General features: G+C 39.4%; 2 protein-coding genes across 2 annotated transcripts in view; one reads left to right on the forward strand and one right to left on the reverse strand.

Annotated features, from left to right (window-relative positions):
- The first annotated feature begins 1,118 nt into the window (after positions 1–1,118).
- LOC139143776 (uncharacterized) lies at positions 1,119–7,166 on the forward strand. Its single transcript, XM_070714325.1, has 8 exons — positions 1,119–1,607; positions 3,060–3,228; positions 4,382–4,577; positions 4,825–4,955; positions 5,282–5,416; positions 5,731–5,809; positions 6,413–6,483; positions 6,698–7,166. Exons 1-8 carry the CDS (start codon positions 1,195–1,197, stop codon positions 6,947–6,949), a joined length of 1,446 nt encoding a protein of 481 aa, XP_070570426.1. The 5' UTR covers positions 1,119–1,194; the 3' UTR covers positions 6,950–7,166.
- Positions 7,167–14,176: 7,010 nt separating this feature from the next.
- Positions 14,177–16,483, reverse strand: part of LOC139143778 (leucine-rich repeat-containing protein 40-like) — a 3,564-nt gene continuing 1,257 nt past the window's right edge. The window contains exon 2 of the mRNA XM_070714326.1: positions 14,177–16,483. This exon is cut by the window's right edge and continues 516 nt beyond it. Within this exon, the coding sequence (XP_070570427.1) occupies positions 15,042–16,076 (1,035 nt within the window). The 5' untranslated portion in view covers positions 16,077–16,483 and the 3' untranslated portion in view covers positions 14,177–15,041.

Here is a 16,483-nt window from a genome sequence, read left to right on the forward strand (position 1 = left end):
GACTCCGACCGACAATCTCTACGTAGCTTTGCTCCGTCATTGGGCATATAATGTCAAAACCCTGTCCTTTGCATGCTGCGACGATTCACGCCTGTCTTATTTATCATCAGCATCCTTTCTACCTCCTCAGTTCGGCTTGCTTAGAATCCTACAGCCATAGTCGTGTCTGGCTCTTTGAAGTCTGACCATATCACCCCCATAGAATCCAGTATAAGATCCTCTTCATCACCTATAAAGCTCTGAACAACAATGCTCCTCCCGGCATATCAAACCTAATCCATCTCAGAGATTCATCCAGACTTCTCCGATCTAATGACAGTTTTATACTTGATGTACAACGGAGTAGCAGGGAAACGTTAGGCGATCGTTATTTGTTATGCACTGCCTTCTAATCTGGAACAGTGCCCCACAAGAAGTACGCAAGTCGCCCAGTCTTGATACTTTTAAGATGAATATCAAAACTCATCTGTTCAGTAGAGCAATACTAAACTGCTCTAATCTAACTCTGTCAAGCGCCATTGAACATTACTGCGTTTTGGAGTTATAGGAATCCATATGATCGATTGATTGATTGATTGATTGGCTGTGATCGAGTCGAATGTAGTTTGTGCAGCCAGCGAACTCTCAGTATCGCCTCAGTCGGAAAATCATTCAGTGAGTGCAATAACTTGATTTCACAGCGGAGAAATGGCCGTGAAACAGACTAGTATGTGCGTGTGGGTTTGTGTGTGTTAATACGAATATTTGTGTTAATATCTATGTGTGGGCGGTATGTATGTATGTATGTATGTATGTATGTATGTATGTATGTATGTATGTATGTATGTATGTATGTATGTATGTATGTATGTATGTATGTATGTATGTATGTACGTTTGAGAAAGGCTCATTATTATCGTCGTCGTCATCATCATCATCACCACCACCATTATCATCATTGTCATTGTATGGCAAAGGTACCATTGGCAACTCACGCACAACTTAATTTATCAGTAGCGTTTAATGGACATTAATATTCATCGCTGTATGAGTCATTTATCGTAATACGCAATTGTTTGAGCATAAATCACAGGGAAGTTTCAATTACTGAGACTGGCGCCCTCTCTAATTGTATGGGTGCAATGTTCCTGGTAGAGGGTAACATTATTGAGTGACAGTGTGTGGCATGACGCGACTATTACAAATCCGTTGAAAATGTTTGAGGTAGCTGCTGAAAATTTCGTCGAGATCGTCGGCAAGGGAAGTCTCATTCCCTCACCGTCTCTGGAAGCGTCGATACACTGCAAGCCGCTGTCTCTGGTCATCCAACATTTACCAAAGTGGCCCTGGCAGTCGCCCATGTATACGCCGCAGCCGTTCAAACTTCACGAGGTGCTGGAGAAGAGTGGCCGGGAGCGTCATCACGGGCTGCCGATCATTTCACGGAAGCTGGTGGAGTTCCACAATTCGATGAGTCTGATGGCCAGGGGCAAGCTTGGCTGCAGAATTGTCACCGTTCTTCGCCTGAACGTGCAAGGGAGTGATAGCATTGACGTGCAGGTCAACCTGGGCACCATCTTTCGCTCCGACGTAGACGTGCCGCTCCTCGCCGAGTACCTGAAAACCGTGTAAGTACTTAACCAAATATATAACAACATGGCTAGCTTCGTCTATTTTACCCTGTATCTACATTACCCTCGCTTTGTTGTTTGCCTGTCCAAATAACTTCAAATTTCACATTCTGTATGTTTTCTCGTATTTTTTCTCTGTTTTTTTTTTTTTTTGCTCTGCAAAATGCAACTAATCACGTCCTGTTTGTAAACCGTTTGGTCTGACGAAGGTAGGCGAACGTACACACAAGTACTGACAATAATAGAAGTGACATTCCATAATCGGAACGCCAGCCAACAAAACAAAACAAAATTGACACCAAGATAAACAAAAGCATATGAAACTGAAGGACAAAGGTTCTTTTAGAACGAAGGTATAACTTAACACGCTCGTGCGACATAGACGTGAAAATCTGACAAATATCAACCCCCAAGGCAAGCCATTGTGGGAGCGATCAGCCTACGGTGTACCCTCATTACAATACAATGTGTAAAACATGGAGGTAACTTGCGCCGCCTTTTGTCAACCAGCTTTTGAGCAGCGGCGGCATACATAACAATCTATTTTAATCACACACATTAGAATCATATTATGTTTGTGGCCTTTAAATTAAACACGTTCTAATTTTGTGTCAGTGGCCCGGTCTTCAAATATTGCAGGCAGGGTAGTTAGACTTTGTTTGGCTTCCGCAGGGCTCAGTCCAAACATTCTGAAAGTATAGGGTTAATTCTAATCTTCAGTCTTTGTTTACTTTTTATGTTATTTTTGATGTATTTTTTTTCCTTTGTATTTTACACCGACAACTCACCTAAAAGTGAAGAAAAAGCATTGTAGAAATTCACATCGGAGAGGATAGACTGTTAAAAACTGTGCAAACTCTTTATTTGGCTTGCATCGTGTCAACCAAACGTTTTTGTGGAAAGACAGTGTTCGCTAATGAGAAAATGATACATGCGCGTTCGTGACGACAAAGTTCCCATAGTGTTGATATTTATAATAAACAGATAAAAGGTGTTTTATATATTCTACAGGATAGGTAAATAACATCTTTTGTTTTACAATTTTCCAAGTCTTCCCAACAACACGATCTTTTTTTGGTTATGTAATGGGCGGTTAAAGACCTTGACGTTTATTAACCTTTCCCGCCATGGCAGTTTACAAACGTGGAAATCGCATAGTTTCAAATCAGGTCACGCCATCAGAGGGTCTTGACATAACAATACATTACGCTTGCTACATGTCTGTCTAAAGAGAAGAGAGACTTACAGAGTATCTTTCGAACATTTTGACCAAAAACTTTTAAGGTGCATTCGAAAACAAATTTTAGAGACAGATTCACTGAAACACACAATTCATCTGTCTTCATAGGCGCAGTCTTGATTATCAGTTTTTGAAGCTGTCTTTGTGCTTGCAATATACTGTCCGACTGTCTACATTCTGGAAACTCACATTAGTTATTTGTTGTTCAGATACTTGAATAAGGATAATATGCTGGTGAAGTCGATGGGAGATGCGAGAAAACAACGACTGTGCGTTATTGTCGGCCGATTTTACACGTCCAGAGAGTCGACAATCCGAGTAATGACCAAGAAATCTTCGGCTACAGAGGCGACACTATCCGCTGCAATACCTTATGTGGTGAGCTGTCCTTTGGATTTACTAAAATGTAAAAAATATTCTGAATGTTTCCAAATTTCTAGTCCTGGCATTTCCTTTTCAAACGACATGTTACCCTTTTGATCAGATGTCCCGGAATTAAGAACGCGCATGCGCGCACGCGCGTACTATGGTACTATGGTGGTCGATATTTTTTTCATCCATTCTACAAATACGCACGGGTGTATACTCATCAAACGGTCGCACTGTTCGTCGGAAATTTTGAATTTCCGAAGATTTAATTAAGGTAGAACGCGCCTCGGGGAAAGATATTCAGGCTATCAAATTTTAACAATGCTTATTTTGGCTAACCACATATGTGGCTCATTTTGAAACCCATGGATTAACTGAAGTTTTTACCACCTTATTTTTGTGAAACGGAAAACTTAATTTTTCTCTGCAGAGTTAAAACACGGGGATGGCGGCCATTTTGAATTTTAAGTCTTCTTGATTTTGAAAGAGATTTGTTGAAAGTTTTCCAGGGGAAAGTTTGAGCAAATGTTTAAAACTTTTGATATCGAGGTGCATACTTCCTTAAGAGGATATTCTGTAGATAATATAACGGAAATATACAGACTTGCGACCACCTCTCATACCTTTTAGGGGCTATGCAGACGTGCTGTATCGATGCGTACAGTTTGAGTGCGCCAGCGCAACTGTGACAGTAGAATAGGGAAAATAATGTAGTGCGACAGAGAGAAGGTTTTGAAAATGGAGCAACCAATGAGAAAGACATAATTAATTCTTGGATATAAAAGTGAAAGTTTTGAACTACTGACATTTCCCTAGCCTGAAAACCTCACATTGTACCAAATTACCAGGAACATGAAAGACATATACATTTGGACATGCCTTATACGCCTACGGTAGCTGATTGGAGTAGCTTTGGTATCATGATTTTGCGTTAAAAGTGTTGGACGCCGGTATAAAATAAATGTCCAATGACCCCAGAAATAAATTAAATGTCGCTTTTGCGCACCAGAACGTAGAGGGCGCTTTCAGAACGTAGAGAGCACTTTCTAGTTCAGTATTCGTATTTTTAGCGGTAGATTCCCATCCACATACATCCCTTGGACACTCAATTAGCGCGTTAAAAGTGACATTGCGACTAACCGAATTCCTCAATTGTTTGTAGGCATCTATGGAGGCCAGCGTTTCTCAGGCTGAGGAGAGTAACCAAACACATTTTGTAACTCTACCGAAGTTCACCACCATTGCGTATAAGGTTTGCGAGCTTGACGTCGGCGTTAATGGAGCTCTCGCTCTGATGACGTTTGGCAGCCCAGCGTTGCGCCGAACCGAATTCGACAAAGGACCATGTACCTCTCCAGGTGTGTGTATATGTTAGCACTCGAAATATGAACAAAACCAGTGTTGTTTACTAGTATTTTCCCGTCGCGGAACGTAGATACCACACAGTCAGGTGTATAATGTTATATTATCTGTCATGTTAGAAATATCATTACGTCATCGACAGTTACCGACGTGATCTACTTGAGCATGGATGTTGAAACTATATAAAAAATCTCAGCTTTCTTCACGGTTTATGTGACCTCTGACCTGTCTGTTTTCCTTCAGACGGAGATTTCAACTTCCCCTCGGCGGCGATCACTTTCACTTCACTGTCATCCGACAACAAGCAGCGATTGCTTCAACTTTATCGCGAAGTAATCGCCTCGCCGTGTTGCATCCAGCCACTGCTAGAAGTGGTAGGTTCTGTCACGTGACAATGTTTCTCTCGACAGTACTTTGCTGCGGTATTTGTCTTCCAATTATTAAGGTAGAATGCGCCTCGAGGATACTATTGGGACTATCAAATCTTTACACTACTTTTCTGATCTACTTTTATATATATATATATATATATATATATATATATATATATATATATATATATATATATATATATATATATATATATATATATATATATATATATATGGCTCATGTTAAAGCTCTTGGAGCAAGAAAAATTTCACCGTATATGTAAAGAGTAACTACTTGCATGGCTTTTCTCCTGATTGTGTTTCATAAGATATCCAGGGTTACAGACACTTCAGATGGCGAGGACGACCGCAAACCGATAGATGTCAAGAACATCGATGAAAAATTTGAGTACTGGCCAGTTGAATGGAAGAATGTACTTAGTCACATCGGCTTCTCAATAACAGTAAGTAAAAATATGAAAAAAAAATCACAATTATTTCAAAGTTCTTATGTCAAACATTTTTAAACATTCCCATGTTTGTTAAAGATAAAACCATTTTAAAAGATAAAATTAGCTTTGATTTTTGAGACTAGTTACAAACAAATTCATGAGTGCATTGCAAAGAAACACGCTATGTGTTTGTGCGAACAAATTTTGTTTCAGTTGGTAACATTGGCCTTCACGTAAACTTGCGCAGGGTTGCAGAACAGCATGTTCAAAGCAGTAAAATGTGTGTAGTAGTATCAACGTGAACTCGGCCTTGTTTTTATTTTCAGGAAGACGCCTTGTTGGCTGACGAGTCTCTGAGTGTTGGAATGCTTGAATCGACCCGTGTACTGTTGGAAGCCCTATCAGGTACATCTGCACCCACCATCCTCGTTACACCAACCTGTTGGTATCCCATTGTATCCCTGTCTTTTTCCCCTGTCTCTGTCCCTCCGGGTCTGTCTGTCCTATTCTCTGTGTTCTATGTACAAAATCATCGGAGACTGGGTAGACCCTGAGGGCCATGTTATTGGTCGATCGTTGAGACATTCAGATCTATGGCAAAGTTTAGGTTAAGGTTAAGGTTAGAGAGAGAAAGAAACTACGCAGGAATGCAGTACCAAGTGAAAGAATAAAGAAGACGATAAAACAACAACACAAACGGACGAAAGAAAGTAATTTTATTTCCCTGTCGTGCAAGCGCAAGCAACTGTCAGCAGCAAACAGCGCCCTCTATGGCAAAGTTTAGGTTAAGGTAACAAGGGCTGTGCTTGAATCCGAAGAAATGTTTAGTTATAGAGTTAGATATAAAAAAGACAAAACAAACAAAGAGACAGACAGACAGACTATTAAGAGAACTTACCATTACTTCAAGTTTTCTGATAACTCAGTGTTGTCTTTTCATGAAATCTGGTGAGAGATGGCTGCTAGTGTGAACAACAAGACACTTATGACTTTATTTTCCTCTTGTAGAACTTTCCGATCACCAGTGTCAAGTCCTAAGTGAGAGCGATGGAAGTCAACTAGCTGAACTTGAAAAATCAGTAAGTATTCATGGATGGAGGAGGGCGAAGTAGTGTTGTCGAATGTATTTTGTAGAAGTATTTTTTTTGCCTATAGCAAGTGTATATCCCTAATATAGAAACGTTAGTTTTGTCAGTATGTAGAGCAGAATATTCGATTTTACAGTGTAAAGATGCGCAATTTTATTTTGTCAGCATAACAAATAATTCACATTTTTAATCCTTTCCTTTAAAGTTGAATAAAGTAGCAGAACAGGAGTTGGATTCAATGGACGAAAATTCAAATATCCCCCAAAACCTGAAAGCGACGCTAAAGAAACTGACGAGTCCGCCGCCCTCTATCGCCGACACTGCAGAATGGAGTTATTCAATGTTGTCAGACGAAGCGAAAGAAAGAGATCCTATGGCGACACCTGAGTGCAATATTGAACTTTTACGGGTGGTTTTGCTAATGGTGTGCCATTTAAGTGAATCCACGGTCACGTGACTTTTCGAACCAGTCTCGCGGTATATGACACGGGTTTTGATGGATCCATACACGATGAAACGAATCTGAAGTATGTCACAAAACGATTTTTTATAGTTCTTGAGCCAGAAATAAGATTAGGAAGAAAAATTTCTTAACTTATGGGAAACTTAAATTGTATTCTTAATATTTGCCTTTGAATAAAATTTTGCACAATCATTGACTGTGTTTAGTCAGCTGCTTGTCAGAACGCTAGTTGGTTCGTTGCATTCAGCCACAAATATTTGATTTCAAACACTGCGAGTACATTTTATCTGACCTTTATTTATATGCACTGGAAGGCTGGGAGTGTGTGACGAGTCATAAATTTGTTGAAAAACTTGTGAACAAGACTTGGCGCAGCCTGTTCGTAACTGAAGGCAAATTTAGAATTTCAGATTTTCAGCTACTATAGACTATAGTCTATAGAAGCTATTGGGATGGGTATCCGTCCGGCGTCCGTCGTCAGTCTGTATGTCTGTCTGTCTGTCTGTCTGTCTGTCTGTATGTATGTATGTATGTATGTATGTATGTATGTATGTATGTATGTATGTATGTATGTATGTATGTATGTATGTATGTATGTATGTATGTATGTATGTATGTATGTATGTATGTCCGTTTGTGAGGCGTCCGTCCACTCAAATATCTTGAGAACCGCAGTACTTACTGATTTGATATTTGTTGTGTAGATGAAAAATATGATTTTGAGAAACTATTTTTTTTAATTTTTTGATATTATTGAAAATAGGCAAATTAATGCCAAAAAAGGTGTTTTTGGTAAAAAATCTTCTTCTTCATAACCGCTGGTCAGACAGCTTTGTTATTTGGTATACAAGTCCCTGGGACAACCCAGCTTAGATTTGTTCAATTGTGATGAAATATGCAAATGTGTATTTTTAAGGAATTTTTTTGTTATTTTTGATCAAAATTTGACGTACATTGTATTAATTCTTGTACTGTATAAACCGTATCAATTCACCCAGAAAAAAATAATTAATATGATTTTAAATAATTGAATTAATTAGGAAATCATCAAAGCCAAAATAATTTTAGTGTAGAATTATCAGAAAAGTTCAAATTTTTTGACAGTTCATAGTGAAATGCTTACCACCTTGAAGGATTAAAACATGTAAAGGCAACTTTCCTGAATCCCAACTTTGACATATTCTGAACCGTTCATTTATTGTGCCATGTATGTTATCTAAGAGAAATTGCTCAAAATAGTTTGTCATGATAGGGTGGTCAAATAAATAGAGATAGAGAAAGTTCTAATTTCCATTTATGGTTGGCTTGGTAAGGATAAAATAAAATTAAAAGAGTGGTCAAAGTGATAGGGTTTTTATGGTAAAGCTGGGCTGTAAGATTCCTCATGTGCTATTTATAGCAATTACGCAATCTGTGTAAATAGTGCAATGAAAGTGTTACATGATGCTTTTGATGACCTTGAACTTCTTAAGTTTCAAACATTTGTCTCTTCAGTGTGCTTTCTCTGAGTATGTACAGTCTCAACTTATTCAACAGAACTTACTTACAATGTTAATTTGAAAGTTAAAATGTGCTTGGTTAATAGGATGAAAATACTGATAAAAAGATAACCAGCTTAAGATTCTTTATAACCTGACAGACATGCTGTTTTTTATGACGAAAATCTTGATTTAAGCAAGTCTTGTTTACTTTAATTAGAATGTAATTAACTCTCGTTTATTAGCTACTATAGACTAATATAGTCTATAGAAGCTATAGGGATGGGTATCTGTCCGGCGTGCACTGAGTATGTATGTATGTATGTAGTATGTATGTATGTCCGTTTGTGAGGCGTCTGTCCACTTAAATATCTTGAGAACTGCAGTACTTTTTTTTTTTTTTTTATATTTTATGAATTTTTTATTGAGGTCTTCAATAATGCTTACAACACTTGTAGAAATGTGAGTACAGTTCTATCAAATCATGAAGGTAGGAGAAAATCACCTCCATGATCAAACCTTATACAGTAAAATCAAACATACCAATAAGTCCTTTATATGAGAGTCTCAGAGATACAATATCATTAAATTCTAGAATGGATTATTCATTACGATGTGAAGTAGGAATAAGTGTTTTCAGAACACCTCCCAGTACTTACTGATTTGATATTTTTTGTGTGGATAAAATATATGATTTTGAGAAATTCTTTTATTGATTTTTGATATTGTTGAAAATATGCAAATTAGCACCAAAAAGGCGTTTTTGGTAAAAAATCTTTTTCTTCATAACCATTGATCAGACAGCTTCGTTATTTGGTATACAGGTCCCTAGGGATAACCCAGCGTAGATTTGTAAAAATTGTGATGAAATATGCAAATCTGTATTTTCACGAATTTTTTTCTCCATTTTTTGGTCAGGCCATCCTGAAATGAGCTATCAAAGATATCCACCTTCTTCATCAATACATGTGTCACAAAAGGTTATTCTCTACATAACACAGCAGAGCTCTGTCAACTGTTGAGTCGCTTGTTTTTTCAATCCGCTGGTCAGACAGCTTTAATATTTGGTTTACAGGTCCCTAGGATGACCTTAGTGAGATAATTTCATACAGTCAGGAAATACTTAATTTTGTATCCATGTCTATAGTAGCTTCAGGGACTATGGCCCTATGTTTTATGTACCAGATTATTGATACGTGTGTGTTAGGGGAGAACCATTTGATTTCGGGGGGGGGGATATGGAGGATTTTGAGAAAAAAAAATTTGTTGCAAGGTGTGATAGAAGAAAAAAAAAATTGATCCTGTCATGGCCTGAGAAAAAATAAATTGTCATAACATACAGAAGTGAAAAAAAAAATTGTCACAATGCACCAGAAATTAGCAAAATTTGGAAACCATATTCTCATGTATTCTTTGCCGGCGCGCCGCCATAGGCGGCGCATATGTTTTTACCACAAGCAATTCTTATGTTGTTTTTTTCCTAGCACTTACGATATAAGCATACACTACATAGGTCTACTTTACACCTCAGTACACTCAATGTTTTCCTTCCCTTCTCTGACCCAAGAAGTCATATTTCAGGACTTCTGTTGCAATATCTCAATGGCATTATAGGCACTATCTAAAGGGGACCATTTGACTTCTGTAAATTGTGAAAATTCAAAACACAAGACAGGAGTCAATAACTAGTGTTAAAACCAATATATTATTCTCTCAATATAAATATGTTAGAAAGATGTACCTTGACAATGAAAAATTGAGGAACAACAAATATAATGAAATACAATGTGTGAGCCTTGTTTCTCTGACCACAAAAGATAACATCTTCCCTGAGAACTTACATCTATGCTTGGTCATGTTAATCATAATATGACACCAGACGCCGGATCGCTCACTATAGAGTCCGTCAATAGTGGCGAACTTTCTCAATAACTAATCTGGCACAAGAATGACGATGACAATGTAAAAATATCAGTGTTCAATGTCATTTTCAAAGAGTTTTACCAAGTGCAAAATAAACTGAAACTCCTCTCAGATTGCACCATTAAACACATAAATTTCTCAAAATTTCCAATACGAGAGGGGGAACCCCCCTCTCGTGCTCTCCCCCTTGGGGTATTCTAACAGTTTCACTTAGTAACAAAATTAAAAAACACCTCTCCGATTGCACCAGACTGTACCATTGCACACATCAATATCTTAAAAATTTCCATGCAAGATAGGGGAAAGCCCCTGTGACACTCTCCCCTAAGCCTCTCGCATGTTCTCCCCCTGTACTTTCAAATTCTGCCCGGTCAGATATCCTAGTGAAAACCCTGTCATAATACCCATCCAAACCAAACAATATACTATATTGTTAGATACTGCGTGAGCTTTTATATCTTTATTTTATTTTGACTTTGAATTTCATTTTGATGTGTTCACCTTTTTTGAACCATCATGAGATAACTGATGATAGTGTAGCAGGGTACATTAGGATTTGAAAGGTCTTTACTGTTGCTGTATTTTGTAAATTTTACAATTACATGTATTGGTATTTAACTTTTCTAAGTGGGGGGGGGTCAGTCAAAATTTCAGAGTTAGAGAGGGAGGTTACTCAAATTCATCAGGGTTGGCGAGGAGGGGGGGTCACTTGAAATTTTAGAGTTTCAGGCCATAAATAATGACAGCTCCCTTATATACAACGCATTACAAACTTGATGACCAATAAAAAAAAATTTGCACTGCTACTCCATTTGAAAAAAAAAAATTGATGCAGGTCAGACAGTAGAAAAAAAAATTGCTGTCACTCTGACAGAAAAAAAAAATTTGCTCCCATACCCATTGCCTCCATACCCCCCCAGAAATCAAATGGTTCTCCCCTTACCAACTGCCTCTATGTAGTACCTGTTTCCAGCCACCCGGTGCACACGTAATGCCTGGGTCGGATAATGTGTAACGCCGTTTGTTTCTCGGTAATGCTTTACTGAAACCATCTGCCAACTCTACTGTGCCGCCAGCACTGTAAGTAGTCCAATGTCAGCGGTAGAATATATCTATAGGACCGGTAATTGTAACAGATTGTTGGAGCAATGGTGTGAGTATTCAAAACTATTCACCCACAGACAGTAGAGCTCTCTCTGTCTATGGTTCTGCAACTTTCTGTCCACTACCCAGACACTAATTCATTTCGTACGTCACCCATTAGACATGGAAAACACCACTGTTGTCATGGGAACGCGTCTAGCACGCAACTGAGTGCGACCAATTCTCATGCTGACGTATGTAGAATACTATAGTAAGTTCCTTCCACTCATAAAGCTTGAAAGCAACACGGGTACGCCATATAACATCTGCTGCGCAGTCTCTGACATGCACTACTATGTGATTATCAGGTCCGGTCATCAACCTTTAAAGATGTAAGACAGGTAAATTAAGTGTATTAAACCGGTGACATCGAGGCAAACCTAGTCAGAAAATTTCATTTGCTACGGAACCATAATTTCCGGTGTGAAAGACCCGACATTAAACATTTACACCGGTCTATTTAGACACACGGGAAAGCAAAGCAGTATTAACAATGTTACATCCTGCTAGACAAATTGACTTCATTATAGTCACAACTTTTTTTACCAACACTGAAGGAAATATGACGTAAAGGACTCCATATTTTGGTTTCCCAGTGAAAGCGCAAGCTTCAGATTGTATTTTTCAAAATATAAAAACGTACTATAGAGATCTCGTTTTCAGCTTGCAAGTAACGTCGCTAACCATGTATGACCAATTTTTATTGCATGCAAGTTTTTATTATGTTTGTACATATTTCTCACAAAGTTCTCATCAGTAGTGCCTTTATAACGATTATCCTACTTCAATGGCGAATGTTATAGTATTGTCAGGATATGTATAGTTCGATCATTAATTGAACGTGAGTCATAGTGACGCGCGGATGGGATGATTGAACACGTTGCCATGGGCGATTGTGAAATTGCTTTGAAAGAAAAACGGTAGAACGAAAATATCGCCAACAGATAACACTACAGTGCATACTGACAACGTAGCCGCGTTTTAATGCGCTCTTATTTTGGACAAAACATACAAGGACGGATACCACACGCCCTGACGTAGTCCTATTGATAAATCTTCATGTAACAATCATTGCCTTTGTCAGGCAGGCGTACATACAGTCAATGCAAACAATGCTTGTACCATTGAGGTCAGAGTGAATAAACACTGTTCGTCGGATTTTCCCGCCCAAAGGTACAAGCGACTAGCGAAATTGAGGATTTTTACTTTGTAGTTTTCGAACTGGCAAATTTTCACAACAATTTTATTACGTCATAGACAGTAGAAGCCCCCTCTACTGTCTGTGATTACATTAAATGATTGGCTCCTGCTAATCAATGAACTGTTGTTAACGAACGAACAAACAAACAAACAAACAGATAAACAAAATTTATTTACAGAATCATGTTTCGTCTTGCGAGAATTGACAACATCAAATTTATTCTAGGCTTACCAGTCAATGGCTTCATTTCTTGCCCCTTAACAAATCCCAAGCTAACAAAATGGCAACCCCCTTTCGTAGCTTTGAACGGGCACATATTTATAACAATGTTTTTCCCGCGTGTAAACTGTTTCCCCGTCAGCAAAGCTGGGCGCCCCTGTTAGGTAGTACGCGCCTTGAAAGCGAAAGAATTACATTTAAGTCCAAACGTTCGTCAACTTTTCGTAATCAAGAATAAAAATCAGGGGTCACAGTGCAAAATTTTGAACGAGAGAAATTACCGAACGTTTTATACCGACTCTTGAAATTCAAAATGGCCGCCATCCCTGCGTTAGCTTTATGGGGAATTTTAAATTTTCGATTTAAAAAAAATGAGACGGACGTAGAACACTGTTAAGTGTGTTCTTACCCCAAGAGCTTTAAAATGAGCCCACACACATGGTAGACCAGAGAGCCATTGTAAAAATTTGAGTCAGGATATCTGTCCCCAAGGCGCATACTATAGGTGGTGATTTCTAAGAGTTAAGGCGTATAAGAGCCTTAGCTTAATGGATTTAAAACCACCTGTTGAACGATTCATCTTCAATCAAAGCCCATTACAGAAAAAAATTCTCTGGGGATATTTTCACGAGTAAATGGAGCGTTTCCAAAGAACACTCAAGTTAAATGGAATCATGGTTTGTGTGTGTGTGACTATACATCCCAAGATGGAAAAATCCTGCGGGCTGTGGTGAACAGCGAGAAAGCCATGTTTAGACCTAACCACACGCCCTCATGAATAGCGAAAACAGACCTTCGGGAAAACACCGTTACACAATCTCTTTCCCGAGGTAGGTATAAACAATCACTTTACTCCTTTGTGCCTAAATAAAAGTCAATTTTCCGAGGTCGCTTAAACAAGGATTATCGGCAGCATGTGAGCAACAACGGTAGCTAGATCTGTGTCATACAGGTGTAAAATAGTTACAAAACGCACAAAGATTATCTCTCATATACATTCAAGTTGTACTTGTGTCGAAAAGAGTGTCAATGTCCATTTTTGGATTTTCGTTTCTGACTAGAGCCGGACAGAAAACACCAATATACAGATCAAGACGCACTAGTTTCATGTAAGGTAGAAAGTCGGTAAACATAAAAAATATTTAACAATATATTTTCCATGAAAAATCAACCTGCTTGAATTTAGGTCACTCTGTTTCCATCCGATGATCTCATGCATTCACGTTATTCTCGTCACGTCACGCACGCCTTCTGATATTATTTGCAACAGCCTCCACCTTTATTGAAGAAAGCTGTGTCAGTAAATATCTTCAACAGTGCTGCAAACATTGCCGTCAGCACTGAGCCCAACACCCCATAATAAACCCCCATACTGAATTACTTTTCGAAATATAAGTACAGCGTTTCTCAAATTTATTCCCGGTATCCATGGAAATCGACGTCAGGGCTTTACAGCGGCCCTAACCGATATGGCTGTGGTGACAATACTAGCAACCGCTACTCGATATTGTCAACTTTAAAATCCTCGTGATGATAAGAATTACTGTGGTGCATTATAGTGTAACACAGGAGTCAGACGTCCAAGGAGAAACACGGCGTTGCTAGGCTGTCTTCAAGTAACCGAACGGTTGTCGTAATCACGGCCATCTGGTTTGTTCAATAATATCATGTAAGGTAACAGATAGAAATTGTTCGTTAAAGACAAAAGCTAAAATCATTCTCGCGAGCCAGGGCATAATTTCCGCTCCGCTGACCTACGCAACGGGTAGCGCTAAGCTGTTGCCGTAAAGAGGCACGTGGTTTACGACTATGGCTATTAAAAATAGACTTAATAAGTGAAGTGCTGTATGCATTTGTAAAAATACATACATATTAATATGCCCATTTAAAATCTTCTTTTAACACTCTATACGTTTCAGGTTTCTATAATTATGTTGCACAAAATGTATTTAAATCTTGGCGGGATGATGTGTCGATTCTGTTGACACCAACCGTTCAGTACAAGTCAAGTGTCGCTCGTTATTTTGTGGAGATTGGAAATTGTTTGTCTGTACTGTTGACCTATTAAAGAGCCCTGTACTTATTGTTCTTTCTAAAAAAAACAGAATTAGGTCATACTTTCTTACGATGACGTCAGTTTTGCCGATTTCACTCTATTTTGGTCGTGATTTTTCAAGATAGGTACCACTTTATTCAGGCTTGTCGCCAGACGCAGTGTCCCGCGGCTGTTGAGGTGAACTCCGTCCCGTGTGTACAAGTGGGAGTCCAGCGTCCCGGTTTTCCTCATGAACGCCCCCTCGTGGTCGACAAACCCACAGCTTTCCTCCTTGCACACTTGTCTGAAAAGATCGTTCATGACTCGACAGTCGTTGAAATAGTAGTCGTTGCGCGGTACCACGGCAGAGACAATTATCGTGAGATGGTTGTACTTGTTTCGCAAGTCTCGTATAGTCTCGCGTAACTCCGATGCAGACTCTTTGATGACGCTCATCTTTCCTTCCCCGCAGTCCTGCGTTCCACCGTGTATGATCAAAGTCTGCACACCTTGAAGATCGGCATGTTTAGTCACGTGTTTTCGGATACTCTTTATGTTCCCCCGTTTCAGCACCGTTGTCCTGACGTTTCCGAGAAGCGTCCCTTTGTTGAAATTGTTTATGACACAGTCGCCGATGATGGCGACCGATTCTTTCAAAAATTCAACTCCCTGGGTCGTCTTCTCGTACTGTCGTATCGCCCTCATGCCATTGTTGCACACCTCGAGCGGTGGGTCCTCCAGCGGGTTGCCGTACAGAAACAGCTTCTTCAGGTGTCTCAACTTCCAGCCAAACTGCCTCGGCAACGACGTGATCTTGTTGTAACTGGCGTCCAGGTATTCCAACTGGACAAGCTCGCAGATACTGTCCGGAATCGTTGTCAGACGGTTGTAGCTGACGTCCAGAACGGCAAGATTGGTCAGTTTGCCGATGGTCGACGGCATTTCCGAAAAGTTGTTGCTTCCCAGGAGCAAAATTCTCAAATTCACGAGCTGTCTAAATTTATTGGGCAGGGACGATATATGGTTATGTTTACAGTCAAGTGAGCGCAGGGACTTCTGTTCGCAAATGTCCACTGGTAGCGATAGCAACGCTCTCCCGCTCAAATTGATTACTTTTGCCATATTTTTTGTAGAACCTTAAATTATCGACGGTCTTGGAGTTTTCTCTCAAGCGTGAATTAAGGACGCACGCTGAAAATTCCAGCGCCGAGAAGCCAAATAAATGTCAACTGCGGATGCGCGCTCTCACTGTCAGTGGGCGCTGACACGAATTGATAACGACGTAAGTGTATTATCGGCTGTCCATATAGGCCCGTTAATCGTGTTTGGAATTCTGATCAGGCAGCCCCGTTGCTGTTTACCACGGCATTTGAATGAGTATAACTGTTATTATCAAGCAATGTACAGCTCACCGTGTTCGGTTCTACTTGATCCGCAATTACTGGCATTGAAGCTTCGTTCTTGTGTTCTGGAGCGTGTCCCGCGACAATCCTGATCCGCTATGCTGACAACAATACCGTTGAAACAGA

This window comes from Ptychodera flava, chromosome 11 (genome assembly GCF_041260155.1).
Source record: "Ptychodera flava strain L36383 chromosome 11, AS_Pfla_20210202, whole genome shotgun sequence".
Classification (NCBI taxonomy): domain Eukaryota; kingdom Metazoa; phylum Hemichordata; class Enteropneusta; family Ptychoderidae; genus Ptychodera; species Ptychodera flava.